This window comes from Colossoma macropomum, unplaced genomic scaffold, assembly GCF_904425465.1.
Source record: "Colossoma macropomum unplaced genomic scaffold, Colossoma_macropomum, whole genome shotgun sequence".
Classification (NCBI taxonomy): domain Eukaryota; kingdom Metazoa; phylum Chordata; class Actinopteri; order Characiformes; family Serrasalmidae; genus Colossoma; species Colossoma macropomum.
Window position 1 is genome coordinate 19,226,167 of NW_023494793.1, and position 20,687 is coordinate 19,246,853.

Below are 20,687 nucleotides of genomic sequence, written 5' to 3' on the forward strand. Positions count from 1 at the left end.
GACAGTCACACTACTGGAACCCTGCTAACATTGACATAACCGTGTCATAAACATGCCATGGCACATGTCATACACGGTCAAAACTTATATGACAGCTTTGGTCCTGTAATGTAACAGTGCCATGTTACCATTACATTGAATTGTAATGAAAATGTAAACAAATAGCAAACAAATAGCCTGTGATGTAAGCTGTCATGATATCCAACATAATGGCACCTGTCATGACAATTACTAGTAATGGTAACATATCACTGTTATATTATTATTATGGCAGCATGTGACCTGCCATAAAATGTTCATGGCACAATTAAGGCCATATAAATTGAGTTACCTTACATTATCTGAGATAATAGTTTCCTCATCAGTGTTAATATAAATGGTAAGTAAGTGTTGATTCCAGGATTCATGAACACATCTGCCAAGACAAGAGTGTGGGCAAGCAACATGGAGAGCAGAGAGAGACAGGGACATAAAACAAATAGAGACAAACAGGAAATAAAAGAGGAAAAAAAGAGAATGATAGCATGTTACAAAGTTAGAAGCACAAGAGGAAGGGTGAGTTCTGTGCACATACAGAGCTTTATCTGCATATATCTTTGTATTCTTTGATATTTTTAAATCAGCCTTTATTCACTATAGACTTAAATTAGCTGAATTAGAAAAATCATGGAAACATATTGCCCTGAAAAAATTAGGTAAAGTTACTTAACAGGCTCAAGCTTAAATTACTTCATATATGGGTTATATACTTTCTAATTTTTAGTGATCCACACTTCAGCAAGTAAGGTTAACTGACACAGCCCAATAACTGTAAATTGTTTCCATTGAGCTGGGGGTGCTCTACTTTTTCAAGTTCTGCTTACCCTTGAATTAGATTTATTTGTATCAAAGACTCTTTCTTGTGTAAATAGACTGGTTTGTATAGTAATGAGTATATAAAGTATACTCATTTATATATAAAGTATATATAAGTATATATATATATATATATATATATATATATATATATATATATATATATATATATATATATATATATGTATATAGTGCAATTATTATGTTTTACAGTGTTGAGTCTTTAGACTGTCAGCAGTATTTGTGGTGGTCAGTAAATATCAATCATGGTCAAATGTGCTAATTTAGCAACTAACTCACATAGGTTCCATATTTGACATTAGTACATTGCAAGAATTTGCTGACTAACTTAGAAGTTGTGTCAGATTTATGGATGAATGGTTCAGTATGGCAGCACCAGGGACGGGCCTAAGCCCCAGATGTCCAGTGATCCTAGCATCGCCCATGTCAATTGGGGTAGATGCACCAGTATCATAGATTCACCATTCCCCCTAATTGATTACAAATGTTGACAGCTGTCAACAGGGGTAGATGCACTATTCACCATTTGGCTAAATTGTACACTTACTTACATGCATGTGTCAGTCTGTGAGTCTGTGTAAAAATACTGCTAAGGCTATGTCTGCTAGGTATCAGTTAATATGATCTAAGTATAATAGGCTAAACTGCAGTAAGTTTATTCTCAAAAATAAACTCCCTGTTTCTTAATATACCTATTTTTAATGAAGTAAAATCATAGCTGTTTGCCAAGGCTCCTCATAATTCACAACAGTTCATAATAACTGAGGTAAGATTCACAAGTCTAAAATGGTTCAAATCAGATCTACTATATGGTTGGACGTGATACAGTAATAGAGTCTTCCTGTATATGAATATGCTGTATGAATTATTGACTAAATGCCTGTTTGAATTAACCCTGGAAACCCTGGAAAATTTGGCTTCTTCTTTATCCATGTTATGAGGTTTAACCTAGAGCTTGACCAGTATACCAACTGGCTGACAACATTGGCTGATATTGACAACATGCAGTTTTATTGGTATAGGGGAAAACTTTGCCAACATCATGCCAATAATTAGAGACTTTAATGCTCACAGCATTACCCTAATTAACCCCTTACATGTCCAGGGCCACCACAAAACTTTCATATCAGTCAGGTCCTAGTTTTGATGTCTGCTGAGGTATAGCCACTGGTTCAGTGGCAATGAAGGAGCCCAATATATCTATATCTATTGAATTCCACCCATACATGTTGTCAGAACTAACTCTGTTGAACATATGCCTTTAATCAGGCAATGAACATATTTGAGCATATCGCCTTGCTGTCATAATGGAGCCCTTGGCTCATTTAAGTGTAGCTGGGTGAGGTATAGCCGTCTGCCCATGTGGGAGGAGAGTGCAGACACGCTTCTGAGTCACAGTGTGGCCCTGTTGACTCATTGACCTATTATTGTCACACAGCCATGACAGACAGACAAACCACAAGACAGACAAAAACATTTTTTTTTTTTTATTGAAGCAATTAAGAAAGTAACATTTTTATAATGAACCTATGCACAATAAGAATATGGTCAAGAGCTGATACATGTAAAATGACTGACTTATGTCTGATGGTAAGAACTGCTTTTGGGTAGTGTTAACACAACAACAATTTAAAATACAATAACTAATCTCAGTAGGTCATATATATATATATATATATATATATATATATATATATAAACATGTATTTAAATGCATGCATTTATTCACATTTACTCCATTTTCAAATTTCACATTATTGTTATAATTGTGGGTTAGCTTTACTACATCACTGTCATATGCACTCACGTTTCCGCTTTTCTTCATCTCCGCCTAAACAAACCCACATCACACATGGTCAAAGAACAACATACTGAGATTGTACTAAGTAATATGCTGAAGCTGTGTCTTGTTTATGTTCCCCTCCCCTATATTAAAACCACAGAGCCCTTTCAGCTATGATAACTGCATTGTGGCCCTGAAGAGCCTCTCACTGTCCTAACGTGATGCGAATAATGTGATAGACATGCAGCTGGAAAGTTTGCCCACTTTAGAAATACCTTTAGCAGTGGGCAGTCACAGTGTGGCCCTGTTGACTCATTGACCTATTATTGCCACACAGCCATGACAGACAGACAAACCACAAGACAGTCAAAAACAGTTTTTTTCATTGAAGCATTTAAGAAAGTAACATTTTTATAATGAACCTATGCACAATAAGGAATATTGTCAAGAGCTGATACATGTAAAATGACTGACATATGTCTGATGGTAAGAACTGCTTTTGAGAAGTGCTAACACAACAACAACTTAAAATACAATAACTAATCTCAGTAGGTTATATATATGATATATGAAGCTGTGTCTCGTTTATGTTCCCCTCCCCTATATTAAAACCACAGAGCCCTTTCAGCTATGATGAATGCATTGCGGTCCTGAAGAGCCTCTCACTGTCCTAACGTGGTGCGTATAATGTGATAGACATGCAGCTGGAAAGTTTGCCCACTTTAGAAATTCCTTTAGCAGTGGGCAGTCGCTTCGGCTTCTTGTGCTAGGTATGCTTTCCGTTTAAATGGTTTTTGCACAAACGTTTGCAACTGCTTAACTGTCTTGCACAAGAGCTGCATGAGACAGAGAACGTGGCTTCTGGAGAAGGCAAAAAAGCCACAATGTCACACCGGAAGTTCAGGGCAGAGGCATGCATGCCAAAACATTACAGACAGCTTGAATCTACATGTTTCTGCAACTGTAGCCATAGCATGTATAGGCCAACTGCTAGTACATACAGTGTTTGGAAGCTATGAGTATGAATATGAGAGGAATACTAAATAGTAAATAAGACAGAATGTTCAACGGAACTAAAATAAACTTCTCAGTAGGGTAGATATTTCACTAACACTTTGTATGAATACAATGTCTGAGGACTATTCTACCGAATTTGTTCAAACTGCAGTCCCATAAAAAAAAAGAAAAACAATTAAGTAGTTAGACCTTAGATATATAAACGTAAGGATTATATTAGGATCTATTTAAACCCAGGGCATTATTTTAGACAGTAAAAAGCTACGTATACACAAAATCATTATTTATAGGGTACTTTCTATTAGGTGGCAGCTGTCCCAAACCCTAAATCCTAAACTTCAACTTCAGAAAATAATACTTATATTTGTTTGTACCTTTTTTAGTTCTTTTTAAGTGATATTGAAAGATTTAGATTCATTATGAGTTTCATTTTTAAATAAAACTTTAAACTGACATACAGTGTGTTTTAGTCCATACTCTGTAAAAAGTGGCTCATCAGATATACCTAAAACAAGTACTTCATGTGGTTATAAGCAATTGGACGAGTTTTATTTGACTTAAAAAACTACATTGATTGAAAGAATCGTTCATTCAAAGTATTTATTTAGGTTGAATAAAACTACTTAATTTACTTGTTACCACATGAAATATTTTTTTTTGGTAGATCTGACAAGTCACTTTTTACAATGTAGGTGGAGCCTAATTTTAGCCACACCCCAGCATTTTAGAGCAGGAAGTGAGACTGCATCCCTGTCCCTCATGGCCACATGGTGAGCAGTTACATACCTTTGTTTTATGTGTAACATTAAGAATTAAGAACATTGAGCCTCATTCACCAGCCGTTCTTAGCAAGAAATTTTGCAGCTTTACGCAGTTTTCGTGAAGATTCTGACATTCTCCAAATGTCGTGCTGATTATTTGTAGAAATCACCCAGGCCTAGTTGTCGCATTGAAAACCTTTTTACAGTTTTGCACTTCAGGATAGTAGTTTTTGAGCTGAGCATGCATGTTTTCTAATTGTCTGATTAGCTTAGTGGTTAAGTCACTTACTGTCCACACGAGAGAAAGTAGTTCAAGCCCAGTTCTAACGCTTTTACGTTTCCGTCACTCTAGCACGGTGCATGTGCAGTAATTATTCATTCTGACATCCCTTAAAAGAATTTTTAAGAAAATCTTTTATATGGAAAGTTGAAACTTTTTTCCGTTTTATGGAGTTTATCATACTGCATTAGAATCTTAGTCGTCTCTAAAAACTGTTTGTTCCCTGAAAAATCTAAAATAGAGAATCTAAAATAGCCTAAAATCTAAGACAACTAAAAAATGTGTGCTGGGGAAAAAGAACTTACAAGCTTACTCCTCACATACATAGCAGATTCAGATTTCAATTAATTTAATTTCAGATGGGTGAACTGTGGGTAAACAAACGCCAGTACTATGAAGCTGTAGTGTGAACCTGCCACTTAGGTAAGAACAGAATCTACACACACTCAAGAGCACAAAGTTGCGAACAGTTCTGTGGTTTAAGAACACGTCATGAATCTAACATATACATTTTTAGGACATTTTCCAAGAATAAATTTAGGAAAAAACTTTATTGGTGAATGAGGCCCATTACAAATAAGAACTATTACTAACAAAACACAGATTTTTTGTGTTATAATGAAAAATGTTATGATTTACTGTGTGTACAGCTGTTCAAAGCTGTGTGCAAGTATTGTACTGGCAAGCATTTTTGAGTTAAAATTGTATCTTCGGCAACAGTCACTACCAAAGAATCATATTGTTTTGTTAGTGACAAAACGGAATTTTCAGTGATTTGTTTAAATAAAATCAACGTAATTAAGGCATATGGTCATACAAGGCAACAATGATTTTAGTCTAAAGTCCAAGTCAGTAAAAATCCAAAATGTGTTTTGAACTCTGAACTGACTTTGAGCCAATTCAGTAGAATGATCCATATAAGAATCTATGAACATGTACATGACGTCACAATGCATTCATAAAGTATTATAAACATGGCTATAAATATTTATGAAAATACATTACACCTTATAGCCATGTTTATAATGCATTATGAATTGTTAACATAATGCATTATACATAGTCTTCATGATAGAATGTGCTGTCAGTGACAAACAAACTCAGTCCCAGTTTGTATTTTAACCTTCCTAGTCACAAACATACGCTGATTTCTTTTAATAATTTCTGATCTGGAATGAAATTTTAGCCTATACTAATTTTTATATACTGCAACATGTCTTTGCAAGCTTTTTAAGTAAAGTGACAGCAATTATGGGTATATTATTGATAAACATATGACACTGAAACCAAATTGTCATAACCTATATGTGAGCTATAATAAGTGACACAGATAATAGGCTAAAAAAAAGTTTATGTAGGCCATAATCATGGCATGGCTCAGCATGTGTTTATGATTAGGCAGGTCATAATGCACTATGCAAGCTGAGACTGAGTTTCTTTTGATGGTATAAATATTATGAACATCATTTATAATATAATACAATAAGTTAACAATTCATAATGCATAATAAACATAGCTATAAAGTTTAATGCAGAAATAAAAATAAATATTAAATAAAATGAATAAAACATTTCTGGAAATATTATTGTCACATTTATCATACCTTCTGAATGTGTTCACAGTGCCCTATAGACATAATAATCATAGAAAGAGTTACCGTTGTTTCCTTTTGGCTTAACTTTCATTTATTTCTGTGCCTGGAGTTTAAGGGGTGCTGTATCTTAGTGAGGAGCTATGAGGGAGTATAGACAGGAGTCTTCCTCCGTTGGGGGAACATGCTGGATGACACTGTAGGTTTCTGAAGAGTTCTCTTTATCAGCTGGACCAGCTAAACTGTACACAGCCAACATCTCATCATAAATGTGGTAAACCTCCTCCTTTAGAGAGAGAGAGAGAGAGAGAGAAAGAGAGAGAGAGAATGTAACCGAAAGTGAAACAAGATGTTGTAACAATACCAAAATTAGACATTAGCTATTTTCCGAGAACTGTCTGTCACCCATAATTCTTTGTGCACGTGTCTGAGAAATGCTGACAGATGAAACCAACTTCTAAATGTTATTTAAAAAGACCAGTAAAATATATTGTCGCTATTCAACACCCCTCCTTAAAACATGTATCTCTATTTTTGTATATTTTTGTATTTATCTACTTCATTTGAACACAGCAGCTGCTCTTTACATTCTGTGAAAATTTCATGATGAATGGACCAAAAGAAATGTTCCAAAACCAATTGGAATAAAACCTTTATACCTTAACTTACATTAAAAGTTAAGAATATATTTACCTTCTCCTCTAAGGTTTTCCAGGTGAATGTTTTTCTTTGGATGGCAACGATACAGTAACATATACAGAACACTACCTCTTTATTTGTGTATCTGTTTAAGAAGGCAGGGTGTGAAATGCACTTGCTTTCAGTGAGTTTAACAGTTTTAGCTTGCAGGACAGCATTTAATTACAAACTGTTTTGCCTGCCACATGTTACATCATTCACATCAACCTTTTTCTTGCCAGCTTATGATTCACATCAACAGTATTCTCTCCATTAAAATCTGTGCACCAACTCATTTCAGATGATGTGACAAACTGGCCTCAGTGGACCATTCCACTTTGCATATAATACAAACAAGGAACCTTCATAGGCCCAAGCTGCTGAGGACCCACCTTTCTCAGTTGCACGTTAGCTTTTGAAATGCGGCTACTGTCTTATTTGACTGACATTTGATGCATTGAAGCATGTGTTACATGTACTTTTAAAATAGCTTTACTGAAGGTCTACGAGGGCCTCAGTGCAACCATTTAAACATTAAGGAACTACTTGCTGTCTGAAGACAGGCTGTAGCAGCGGTAAAGCAGCATGTAAACTAATAAAGTGTTTTATATACAGAAGTGAAGTTACTCCACAGTACACTGAAAAAAAAATTAGTCTGAGTCTCAGATATCTGTGGGGTCTGCTTTCAGTTCTGCATCCGGTTGTATTTTTATTGATAAAACAGAAGTATTGCTGTTGGGTCATAAGGCTGCTCGACATTAGCTTGCAGTTTTTATTCTTGGCCTTGATGGTTTCTCAGGGCAATCACAGTTAAAGATTTTGGTGTAACACTGGATGCTGGTTTATCACTGAGTCCCACATCAGTCATATCTCTAAGACCGCACTGTATAACTTGAGAACTACATCCAAAATCAGACACATGCTAACCCAACAAGATGCTGAGAAATTTGTTCATGCTTTCATAGCTACTACATTACACTACTATAATGTGTAGCTGACTGGTTGCTCCATTATCTCTCTAAATCAGTTCCACCTAGTTCAGAATGGAGCAGCTCATATGTTCACCAGGAAAAGAAAATTTGAGCATTTTACTCCAGTCTTATTCAGTTAGTCTTGACTGTATGTTAAATCTTGTATTGCATACAAAGTCTTGCTTATGACATTGAAAGCTCTTAATAGCCTGGCCTAGCTTCAGGCATTGTCTTTCTGATCTGCTGAAGTGCTATAGCCCGTACAGAACACTTTGCTCAGGTAAGGAGCTCTTACTGCAAACACCCACAGTTCAGTTGGTGGTGGATCATTTCTTTTAGGCTAGCATAGAAGTATTATGGCTGATTTTTGCCTGCACTCAAAAAACATAGAACTGGCTCCTATATGTTAAGAACAAAGCAACAAATCTAGTTTATATTAACTTTTAATAAACATATTAATAATGTTTGTAAATGTCCCAAGTGTTATATCAGCCAAACTCAATCAAGTCAAATAAAGATTCCCACCTGCAACTGAGACACATCCCCAGTTTGTTGTACTAAAATAGCATAGATCCCACATTACTCAATATTTTTAAGTTAGGGGAAAATGTTTTATAATTTCATGCATTCAAATGAGATCTTTGAGTTAAATCAACATATTAAAATTTAGTTTACTCTGTTGCCATTAGCAGCTGAAGAAATTGGCACAGGTTTGGAGACAAGATATTATTGGCTCCAGGTTCCATGTATTTGCATATCATAGGGTGTGTCTTTCCCTTTGGTTTAGTCTTTCATAGGCTTTCCTCTCTTCTCTTGGGTATATGCTTACACTCTATATTTTGGTTAATCAGCTGTTCTTGTTATTGTTGGCTGTAAGAAGCACACACACACAGTAGCCACTCTTAAACTGACTCTAGTAAGATAAGCCAACATGAGTTAAATCACAGATAAACCAAGTTTGAGTTTGATATTAATGAACTTTAATGAGTTGAGTTGGAGATAAGCCAATTTTAGTAAATTATAACGGATCTAAAAATTAACGACATTTAACCATAACCATTTTCATAATTTATTTATTTTCAGGTAAAAAATGTTTTTTTTTCAGTGAGTCTGATTTTGAGTGTGTGGCATAATTATCTCATGATTTTCATCTAGACAGTAGTTTTTTTTTATCTTGTGAATTGATTACTTACACCGATCAGGCATAACATTATGACCTTGTTTCTACACTCATTGTCCATTTTATCAGCTCTATTTACTATATAGGTGCACTTTGTAGTTCTACAGTTACAGACTGTAGTCCATATGTTTGTCTGCATACTTTGTTAGCCCCCTTTTATCCTGTTCTTCAGTGGTTAGGACCCCCATGGACCCTCACAGAGCAGGTACTATTTGGGTGGTGGATCATTTTTAACACTGCAGTAACACTGACGTGGTGGTGTTGTGTTAGTGTATGTTGTGCTGGTGCGAGTGGATCAGACACAGCAGTGCTGCTGGAGTTTTTAAACACTGTGTCCACTCACTGTCCACTCTATTAGACACTCCTACCTGGTCAGTCCACCTTGCAGATGTAAAGTCAGAGAGGATAGCTCATCTGCTGCTGCACAGTTTGTGTTGGTCATCCTCTAGTCCTTCATCAGTGGTCACAGGACGTTGCCCACAGGACGCTGTTTGCTGGATATTTTTGGTTGGTGGACTATTCTCAGTCCAGCAGTGACACTGAGGTGTTTAAAAACTCCAGCAGCACTGCTGTGTCTGATCCACTCACACAAGCGCAACACACACTAAATACAACCACCACGTCAGTGTTACTGCAATGCTGAAAATGATCCACCACCCAAATAGTACCTGCTCTGTGAGGGTCCATGGGGGTCCTGACCACTGAAGAACAGGGTAAAAGGGAGCTAACAAAGTATGCAGAGAAACAGATGGACTACAGTCTGTAATTGTAGAACTACATGCACCTATATAGTAAGTGGAGCTGATAAAATGGACAATGAGCATAGAAACAAGGAGGTGGAGGTGGTCATAATGTTATGCCTGATTGCTGTATATTCCCATGTAATGCATTCAGAGATTTTGTAACAAACATGAAATTGCAATATAAATATTATCAATATTATTGTTGCTGTTGTTATATATGGTGATTAGCACTTTAAATGCAAGTCTTTGGTTTGATATAAAGGAATTTCTTTTTGGCTCTTTACAACCCTCTGCAGATCCAAAATCACAGTAACAGAATTCCTATAAACAAGCTAAAGGATCACAACAGTGAGATAGTCTTTTTTTTTACTGAGCAGTAGTTCTGAAAACAGAATTCAGTATGACATACCTGATTAAGCGGTGGATCTGAGAATTGATTTTCAGGGGCAGGTGGTTTCAAAGCTAAATAACAAATCACAAAACAGATATGTGTAAAATTCACAGACACCAGCAGCATTGCTAAAATATGAACAATGCTCCACCTGGAGATCTACTTTCCTGTAGAGTTTAGTTCTAACATATATCTAGCATGCTCCCTCCCCTTACCTAACTCTAATGCATCTGATCCAGCTAATCGGTTATTTCTGAATAACTTAATAAAATGGAGCTGGTGTGACAGAGTGTGGTTGGAACTATACTGGGCAGGAAGGTAGATCTCCCAAGACCAGGGTTCATCATGATTAATCTAGGCCTTCATTTTCTTATTTTGAGATAGTTGTAAGAATGTTGTAAGATTTTATATCTTTTGAATTTGCACTAACAAATATGAACAAAAAAGATAAGATTTCATAAGCATGGGTCAAGAGGTTAAAAAACAACATTTTGACATTCAGATATTATATTAAAGAAAATATATCTGTAAAAATAAATCAAAATCTAGGGGCCCACATAACATTGAAGACAATGAAGTTTGCCCAGAGGAATGGACCAAAATTGAATAGTTGGAAAAAGCTATTTATATATTACCATAGATGTTTTAAAGCTGTAATTGCCAACATCGTCACTGCTCTGTTGAGAGTCGTCTACAACCCAAATACTATCTGGTCAAAAGCAATCCTGATGAATTATGCAAGCAACAGATGGGCTACAGGAAAATGGACCTCATGATGTAGTAATGCAGTAAGGAATGGAAGTACAAGGTTTGTGTTTCTAATAAAGCTGATATAGAATTTAAACTGAATATATATTTCTAAACATGCTTTATCTTTAGGCTTACTTGTGGAGTGTGTATTGGATCGTCTCCTGTAGAGAACCACAAGAGCCACAAGAACACAGCACAGCAACAGACCAAGCACCCCTCCATAAATAGGAAACTCTAATGAAAAAGTAGAAAGAAACTGAAATTGTAGTTTGCCATTCACAAGAGCAATAATGATTTGTGAAAATGATCAGCACAATAACACTGATATTAACATTTTAATTTACCTATTTTTAATTTATCATCTATTCAGGGTCTTTAATTGACCATTAAGCAAGAACACAGTACAAAGAACAGAATGGAGCTATAATATTGTATAACATAAAATGAAATGATGAATGAACAACATCAACTATTTACCAAACATTACTGAAGATTGTGAGGACTGTTTTGTTGATGATCCATATGTGGTGGAATTAACTGAAAAATAGTAATAGCCACATAGTGTGAAAGAAACCAATGAAAGAAACCAAACCAAAGAATCAAAACAACAAAAAAAGTCAAGACATATTGAAGCTGAGAAAAGAGGGAAAATCAATCAGAGCCATTGCACAAGCACTGCGCATAGCCAATACAACAATTTGGAATGTCCTGAAAAAGAAAGAAACCACCGTTATACTAACATCCAGACATCGAACAGGTCAGCCAGGCAGGGCAGGACTGATGGCATCACAAACCATCATTTGAAGAAGACTTTGAGAGCAGAAATGTAGAGGCCGCACCACAAGATGCAAACCACTCATCAGCAGTAAGAATCAGAGGGCCAGAGATGAGCCACAAAAGGTCTGGAACAGAGTTTTATGGACTGATGAGACCAAGATTTACCTCTACCATAGTGATGGAAAGGACAAAGTGTGGAGAAAGGATCTGCTCATGACCCAAAACACACAAGCTTATCGGTCAAGCATGGTGTCATGGCATGGGCTTACATGGCTGCTTATAAAACAGGCTTACTAATCTTTATTGATGATACAGCTCATTATGATAGCGATGCATTTAGAAGTCTACAGAAACATTCTGTCAGCCAGGAGGAACTTCATCATGCAGCAAGACAATGACCCGAGACACTGCCAATACAGCAAAGGGTTCAGCAGAGGGACTGGCCAAGTCACTCTCCAGACCTTAATCCTACTGAGCATGCATGCATTCCTCCTGAGGAGGAAACTGAAGGGAGAAACTCCCCAAAACTAACAACAACTGAAAGAAGCTGTAATAAAAGCCTGGAAAAGCATCACAAAAGGAGAACGCAACAGTTTGGTGATGTCAGTTGGGTGCTGGCTTAATGCAGCTATTGCAAGCAAGGGATATGCAATCAAATATAAAGTGATATTTACTTTAATTTACTTTCTTTCTCCTATACTTTTGCTCACATAAAAATTGGGTGGTCCAAAGGTAGCATGTTCTAAGTTGTTTGACACATCTTGATGTAAATATCAGCTGAAATTCTGATCTGTCATTTTATATTAATCTTTTGATCTGACACCCAAATGTCTTTTATAGTTTATAGCAGTAACACAGAAATGGCCTTGTGGTTTCAATACTTTGTGAGGAGGCTGTAATTGTCTATTTAGATCCTTACTTTGACTAGTAAGCAAGCAATTGAACAGCAACAATTTAAGTACAAAGGATAGAATAGAGCTATAATATGAAATGAAAAAATAAGTGATTGTGTCAGCTATTTACTGAGCAGGGCTGAAGAATGTGTGGACCATGTTGTGGATGATGCTTGTTCATATGTGGTGGAATTATCTGGAAAAACAAATAACCATAATATCTGTGTTGCATACGCTTTATTCTCTCTTCACAATCCAGTAAATACTGGATTACTAGATTAAAAATCTTTACACTGATTAATGATTTTCTTAACCTATATCACAATTTACAAGTGACTACAAAAACAGGACATTTTAAATTGCTGTTTGACAATCTTAGTGAAGTGTTTTCTTAAGAATAAGCACCCATTGTCTGTTACCTGTAGAAATCTGTGTGACTGTGTTGCTGCTGGCCTGCTCTGTAGATTTAGCAGTTTCATGAGTGGATGCTGGAGTAGTAGAATTAGGAGAAACTGTAGAAAAACAAGATGAAACCAGGAGTGCTTATGAAGTTTGAGTATAATTCAACAGAACTTGAGTAGTTATGAATAGTTTCTGCCATTAACCGCAAGGTGAGATGACATTGTATTGACATAAAGGCCCTTAATGTAACAGACGTGTTCCATTTAGAACACTGTTATTAAGCAGCAGTCCAGCGTAATTAAACTTATAAGGCAGAGGCCTAGTTAGGAAAATCATATCAGTTCTGAGTAGTTTTACCTGAGTTAAAGTACAAAAGTGGAATTTCTAGTAAAGATACCATGTGTGCAGCCACATGTCTCCCTAATAGAAATTATTCATCAAAATAAAACAATAACTTTAATAACTCTTTAATGTTTGCATACTTCAAATGTATCCATGTACATTTAAAAGCAAGAAATTTTATTTATTACTTAACTAGAAAAACAGAGGGAACTCTGACTTAACTTATCTTTTACTAATAATGTTTCCCTTTTTACTTAACGGGAATGTTAAGATGTTACATGGTACGGGAATGTGTATATTCGTACATATGGGAAAGTATATCATTTTAAATCTTTCTAACTGGGCCTCTGTCAGATAAGTCACATTAATTGAAAATGATCCTTCACAACAGTGTTAGAAATGGAACAACATCACTTTAATTTAAGAGCCTTTGTCAAAAAAAAAGAAAAAAGCCTTTGTCATTATGTCATTTATTTTGTAGTACAGCTTATGTTATCTTGCAATGTAATAAATGGTTAATAAATATTTAAGTGTTGCTTTATTAATATTATTCCATGCTTATACATGTGATTTTTATTGTAAATTGAGCTTTAAACATGTATTTATGGCTTACTCTGTAAATTTACTGTAACTTACCAGCAGCACAGTAGTTATTATAATTATTATTCACAGCACTTATGCATGTTTGTTTGACTGTTGCATTTTGTGTTTTTAGGTCATAAAACAAAGTGTTTGAGACTGTATTATTTACTTTTACTATAAACGTTCCCCCAGAATTCAACACTGAATTCAATCAAAGTTTAGGAGATGTTCAAGTATAGATGACAAAAACATTTGTGACTGAGATCAACAACACATTCAGACATTTCACTTCAGATATTTAGGAATAGAAAGTTGTATTCATGCTTACCTTTCCTGACAGTGACCACTACTTTACTGAGTCTGTCTTTTCCCCATTTATCCACTCCACAGTAATAAACCCCAGAGTCTCCTAATCTGAGGTTTCTGATAGTAACAGAAAGGCTCTGTGCAGACACAGTGTTCAGTATAGAGTATCTGCCTTCAGAGGTGACTTTATCAGCCTTCTCAGTTTTAATTAAAACATCAGAATGACTACATGGATGACGGCAAAAGTATTGGGATACATATTGGTATCCATCTGGATAATTACAGTAGATTTCCACACGGCCTCCCTCTGTTCCAGTAAAAACATTTCCAGATTGGTTCTTCATTTCCACACAGATCAGAACTAGAAAAATGACAGATCACTGATTATTATACATAACTGAATAAATAGCAACAACAAAAACTGTATCAAAAACATGGAGAGTTAAAACAGTAAAAGGTGAGTGTCTTGGACTTGGCACAGTATAATTAAGCTTCAAATTACATAGACCTTAATTTGGATGAAAAGAACTTTCACCTGTTTTCACTAAAGGTTGATCCACTGAATACTCTCAAATAACAATTAACTTTAACTCTTTTTTTGTGATCAATATTTTATTAACAAGTAAAACGAGAACTATGTTCAAAAAGCCCAGGACATGCCCATAGAGCTTCCCACAACAAACATAGTATAGAGTCAACAATCATCGAATTTTAACTCTTTGATAGGTAAAAATAATTTTATCTAGCATTTAACCCAACAAAACAGAGTGATATTGACAAAACAAATCAGAAAAACAAATAGAATTGACTTACCTTGGAAAAATAACACAGTCCTCTGAAGTGTTTTCATTCTACTGCCCACATCACTAACCTCCTTTCAGAACTGCTTTAAAGTGAGACAAGGTCAGAACTCAACACAACATTTTCAATCTGTTTCTGCACTCGTGAGTCTGAGCAGTGAGCTGCTGATCACTTCTGGTTGCTTACAATAAGCAGGAGGAAGAAGCAGCGATGTAAACCCTAAAGGAAGGAAACACTGCCGAAGATCAGCATCACTACACTCAGCTAGAATGATACATTCACCCTCTGATAGAACAACATCTTCACACTGTGATAAAACAACACCTCCACACTCTGATAAAACAACACCTCCACACTCTGATAAAACAACACCTCCACACTCTGATAAAACAACACATTCACACTCTGATAGAACAAAACTTCCACACTCTGATAGAACAACACTTCCACACTCTGATAGAGCAACACATCCACACTCCGATAGAACAACACCTCCACACTCCGATAGAACAACACCGCCACACTCTGATAGAACAACACCTCCACACTCTGATAGAACAACACCGCCACACTCTGATAGAACAACACCTCCACACTCTGATAGAACAACACCGCCACACTCTGATAGAACAACACCGCCACACTCTGATAGAACAACACCTCCACACTCTGATAGAACAACACCTCCAAACTCTGATAGAACATGTAATATTGTGATGTCTTGAAAATTTGAATACATAAACTCTAAAACGTGTCTTACAAAGTGCTCTGCTGCCATCTTTGTTTGAAACAAATTTACTACATTCATAAAACGCAGAGGTGGGACTTGGTGGCACAAAAATGCAAATTGCAGTCTTTTTTAGCAAGAAGCCCACAAATCTCTCATTATATGTATAAGTACCTGTCCAAAATATTCTTTATAAAAAAAAATCACAGAAATATGATATGGAATCAAAAGAAAGCTAGGCCACCCTATCATTCAGCTGCCAGTGTGGCCCAATGAGAAGAGTAGTTCTGTTTTATTCTTTAGATATATACAAAATAAATGTGGAAATGTTTATTTTTTAACATTTCTTTATTTTCAGGAGTTTCTCTATTTAAAATAATAAAGTTTTTTTCAGTAAACACCGAAGCTTGATAAAGATATAAACAACTACTTTAATAAAATATTAATACATAACAAATTACAATACAATACCAACTAAGCAAGTTTTAGCAAATCACTGTTCTCTGTATAATACATTTATTTTAGTGTCTTTCTTTATCTGTACCCTGTTTTCAAAGTTCACATCATATACTGTAAACATGAAAAACATCTGTAGCTGCTATGTGTGAAAGCAGGAGTGCATCATGTGCACTGGAGCCCCTTTTTCTTACCTTGCCTTCTGCCTAAACAAACCCACATCAGACAGAGTAACACACTGAGATTGAACCAAATAATGCACAATGCGGCTTCCTTTTCTCTAACAGACAACTTTGTTTCTGTTCCATCTCTCCTGTATTGAAAACACTGTGCGCTTTCAGTCATGGTGAACGCACTGTGGCAGTGTGGAAGGTCATGCTGTCGAGCCCCTCTCAACACATTACATTCTAATACAGGTATGAATGTCTCTGTGGTGGTGGTCCGTAGTGCAACTGAAAAATCTGGAGAGGACAACAATGAAAGGTGCTGCCTTATTAAACGTAGCTGGTATATAAAAGAGAATTTGCAAATGCCCCAGTGAACTGCAAAGGCCTCCAGTGAACTATACATATAAATGATATAACCATAAATGTTTTGTTCAATCAGATTTTTTCAAGTGCAAGCACTTTACGTTTTTGATTGTTTTGTCCATCACATATATATTAGTTTCTAACCCAGTCCTCAGGGAGCTTAATAAGAGGCCAGGGTCTTACTTGCATACTGAAGTGCTAGGTAGAGGGACACAAGCCAAAATTTTAACAGCAGCTTCAGAAACTAAAGATTTGTGTACATGTTGCCATAGAGGCCAGTTTCTAAGAATTAAAGTGTTTTGAAGGCTGGGCAAATATCAGCTATGAGTATAAAAATCTACTCTCTATTTAGCTTTATGCCTAATATCTAAGTCCTGGAGACCCCATATTTTTAATGTTTTTCCTCTTCTAACTTTACCCAGCATGAGTGGCTTGTTAATCAGTTAATGTGTTGAATGAGACAGGCTCTTTGTCACTTCAGTGAGGAGCTATGAGAGAATATGTAGAGCATTCCTCCTCTGTTGAGCATGTATAGTGAATGATGCTGTAGGTTCCTGATGAGTTCTCCTCATTAGCTGGGCCAGCTAAACTGTACACAGCCAACATCTCATAATAAACATGGCAAACCTCCTCCTTGAGAGAGAGAGAGAAACACTTTTAAGAAAAAAATAGTTTTATAGGACGCATCTTTCAGACTTGCTGTCTGAAGAAATATGGCAACACAGCAATAATAACAGCACTCAATTCAGGCTAGAAAGCTGGAGTGCAGACTGATTCACTTGCATCCTGTTGCTGCATAATACATCCCAAGAAGTTCCCATAAAACTGTGGCTTCCACTTTTCAAATTCACATTTAGGGAAATTTTTGGTGTGATTCAACTTCAGTGTTAATTAAATCCTACATAAGAACAAGGTGTGGGACCCCAGAATGCTTATGCTTGAGGTGTAATTTCTGTTTTACTAGAGCAGTAATTCTGAAAACAAAACTCAGTGTCACATACCTGAGCAAGTGGTGAATCTGAAGTTTCATTTTCCTGGGCAGGTGCTTTCAAAGCTGAATAAGGAGAATAATATAAACATCATGCCCCAAATGTCTTAAGAAATACACCACATTTTGGCTTACACATCACCACTTTATTTATTTTTCAAGTCCACCTTGCTGGTTTACCCTTCTGACCACAGAGCCATGCTTGTCTGGATATTTTTGGCTTTAGGACGACTCTCAAGAAATGTCATACAAAATAAATTCCCAGAAACACTGCTATGCCTGATACATTCATACCAGCACCAAACAAACTGCTATACTTATACCAAGTCATTGCAGTGTTGAGAATGATGCATTACCCAAATAATATGTGGTCAACAGCTGTCCTGTGGTTAGAAACTGACCAATGATATACAGGGAAAATGTTGTGTATGACAAATGAGCTACAGTCTGTAACTGAACAACAGTACCCGTATAAGGCAGGTGGACCCCATTCTTTTTGATTGTCTTAATGTTGTATTTACATTACAGTGAACCAAAATGCTTACCTAACCAACTGTTGTTCACTTCGTGTGCGTCACCAAAGTACAAGCAAGTTTAGCTGTCCAAGAGTTCTAGACCAGTTCTCTGATGTGCTCTGATCAAACACAGGTGAGAGAAGGTCTAATATTCTTTTTAAAATTATGAACTAATGTAAATGTAGAAATCTCAGGCTAATCTGGGGCTCCATTTTTTTAGTAATTTGAATTAATCTGATTGGCTGCTGCCTGGTGAAACTCACTTCTCATTTGCATAAAGTTGAGAAAATCTAAACTTTTTATCACTCTTTCTGTGTACAAGACATATTTTTTGGAAACTTTTCTCTTCCTTTCAAGCTTTCACTTGTGCAGTACATCAAGGATCTTTCTTGGGCCCTATTCTGTTTTCACTATTGATGCTCCCCCATGGCCTGTTTTTTCCAAAGTATAATATTTCCTGCCATTGTTACACCACTCCCTGGATATTGAAAGTTGGATGTACATTTCTGCACATTTAAATAAAACAAGATGTTATTATATTTGGTTATCCTGACTCTATCAGAGGAACATCTGCCAATTTGGGGGCACCATTGTCTAATATACACAGCTATGCAAAAAAAATTGGCATCACATTTGATTCTGTCCAAAAATTTGACAAGCAAATAAACTCATAAAAGCTATGAGAAGCAATTTTTTTCAGCTGACAATTATTAACAGGCTAAAATGCATCTTGTCATCCAAAGATCTGGAAACAGTAATTTGTCATTTATTTGTCTTCCTTTCACTTTAATAACCCCTGTTACATGGAATCATTCAGTCAGTCTATCACACTTGCAACTGGCGAAAAATACCACTACAAAAAGTTATAGCTTCTGATCTGTTCTCACCTTCTTTCACTAGCTTCCATTAAAATATAGAATAAAGCTATGCAGACCCAGCATCAGGGGTTCATTTAGTGGGTCATTTAGTGCCCCATCTATCAGCCATTATGCCCCACTGTACATGGTTTAAGGTGGCATGCAGTAAAAAGCTGTAAACTTTGTCATGTTGCACTGCTTGCTAGTGTAAAATGCTACATCAGTTAACATAGGAGGGTTTACGTGCATCTCTTTGTATTGGCTGCCTCTGCTTCTTCCCCAAATGTTTTAACTGTTTATTTATTCTGCCACATGGATGTGCTGCAGAGTCTTCTGTCTTATCACTTTGGACAACACTTAAACATGTCTTTACCCCCTTAAAATCCAAGTCTCATTACATACTAAGGCTTATTATTCAGTAACTACAGGGACTTCAATGCAAACTTGTTGAGCTATTCTTAGGTTATAGAAGTGTGTAATAAAACGTTGGGCCTGCTGGTGGGCCCTGGCCATTTAAGGGGTAAACATGCATTATAAATGCAAGGCCAGTGTTTCTAATAGAGCTGATAGAGAGTGTAAATTAAAAGTGTATTATTAAATATAATCTTGTCTTTGGACTTACATGTGATGTGTGTGTTGGATGGTCTTCTGTACAAAACCACAAGAGCTGCAAGAACACAGCACAGCAACAGACCAAACACCCCTCCATAAACAGGAAGCTCTAATGAAAAAGAAAAGGTCACTGACAGTGTAGTTTGTAAACTTTTTTTTACAAATGGACCTTTCAAACAGCTATAATGTATAAAACTGGTCAGCATAGTAATACTGAAAGTAAGAATTACAGTCACTCTCTTTTATTTAATTATCCATACAGGGCCTGTCCGTGTCCATTAAGGTAGCGATTACAATGATGATTAAAATAATGAGTGAAAAACAAAGGATAGAATAGAGATACAACCGCATTTCCAAAAAATGTGGGACGCTGTGCAATATGTAAATAAAAAAATGCACTGATGTGCAAATCATTTAAACCCTATATTTAATTGAAAATAGTACAAAGGCAACATATCAAATGCTGAAACTGAGAAATTTTACTGTTTTTTGAAAAATATATGCCCATTTTGAATTTGATGCCAAGAACATGTTTCAAAAAGTTGGGATGGGGGCAACAAAAAGCTGGTAAATTTGTGTAATGCTAAAAATAACACCTGGTGGTTGATTGGCAACAAGTCAGTAACATGATTGCGTATAAAAAAGCATCCCAGAGTCTTTCAGAAGTAAAGATGAGGAAGGGCTAAAGATCACTCAGCTTGTTATCAATGCACAGTTCAAGCCAGTATTCATGATGGTATAGGGGTGTATTAGTGCACATGGCACGGGTGACTGGCACATCTATGAAGGCACCATTAATGCTGAACGATGTATACAGGTTTTGGCAACATATGCTGCCATCCAGATGATGTCTGTTTCAGGGAAGGCCTTGCATATT

At 36.2% G+C, this 20,687-nt stretch overlaps 2 protein-coding genes across 4 annotated transcripts in view; both read right to left on the reverse strand.

Annotated features, from left to right (window-relative positions):
• Positions 1–2,362: 2,362 nt before the first annotated feature.
• Positions 2,363–20,687, reverse strand: part of LOC118813408 (CMRF35-like molecule 5) — a 40,625-nt gene continuing 22,300 nt past the window's right edge. For all 3 annotated transcript variants that reach the window (XM_036578724.1, XM_036578726.1, XM_036578725.1), the window contains exons 2-8: positions 15,138–15,809; positions 14,347–14,685; positions 13,112–13,204; positions 11,500–11,559; positions 11,158–11,256; positions 10,291–10,343; positions 2,363–6,595 (exon numbers count right to left, since the gene is read on the reverse strand). In XM_036578724.1, coding sequence (XP_036434617.1) covers positions 6,440–6,595; positions 10,291–10,343; positions 11,158–11,256; positions 11,500–11,559; positions 13,112–13,204; positions 14,347–14,685; positions 15,138–15,174 — 837 coding nt within the window. In that variant the 5' untranslated portion in view covers positions 15,175–15,809 and the 3' untranslated portion in view covers positions 2,363–6,439. The remainder of the gene's footprint in view (positions 6,596–10,290; positions 10,344–11,157; positions 11,257–11,499; positions 11,560–13,111; positions 13,205–14,346; positions 14,686–15,137; positions 15,810–20,687) is intronic.
• The window catches only part of LOC118813410 (CMRF35-like molecule 8), a 7,598-nt gene continuing 2,790 nt past the window's right edge, over positions 15,880–20,687 (reverse strand). Inside the window, exons 3-5 of the mRNA XM_036578730.1 lie at positions 19,821–19,919; positions 17,840–17,892; positions 15,880–17,471 (exon numbers count right to left, since the gene is read on the reverse strand). Coding sequence (XP_036434623.1) covers positions 17,316–17,471; positions 17,840–17,892; positions 19,821–19,919 — 308 coding nt within the window. The 3' untranslated portion in view covers positions 15,880–17,315. The remainder of the gene's footprint in view (positions 17,472–17,839; positions 17,893–19,820; positions 19,920–20,687) is intronic.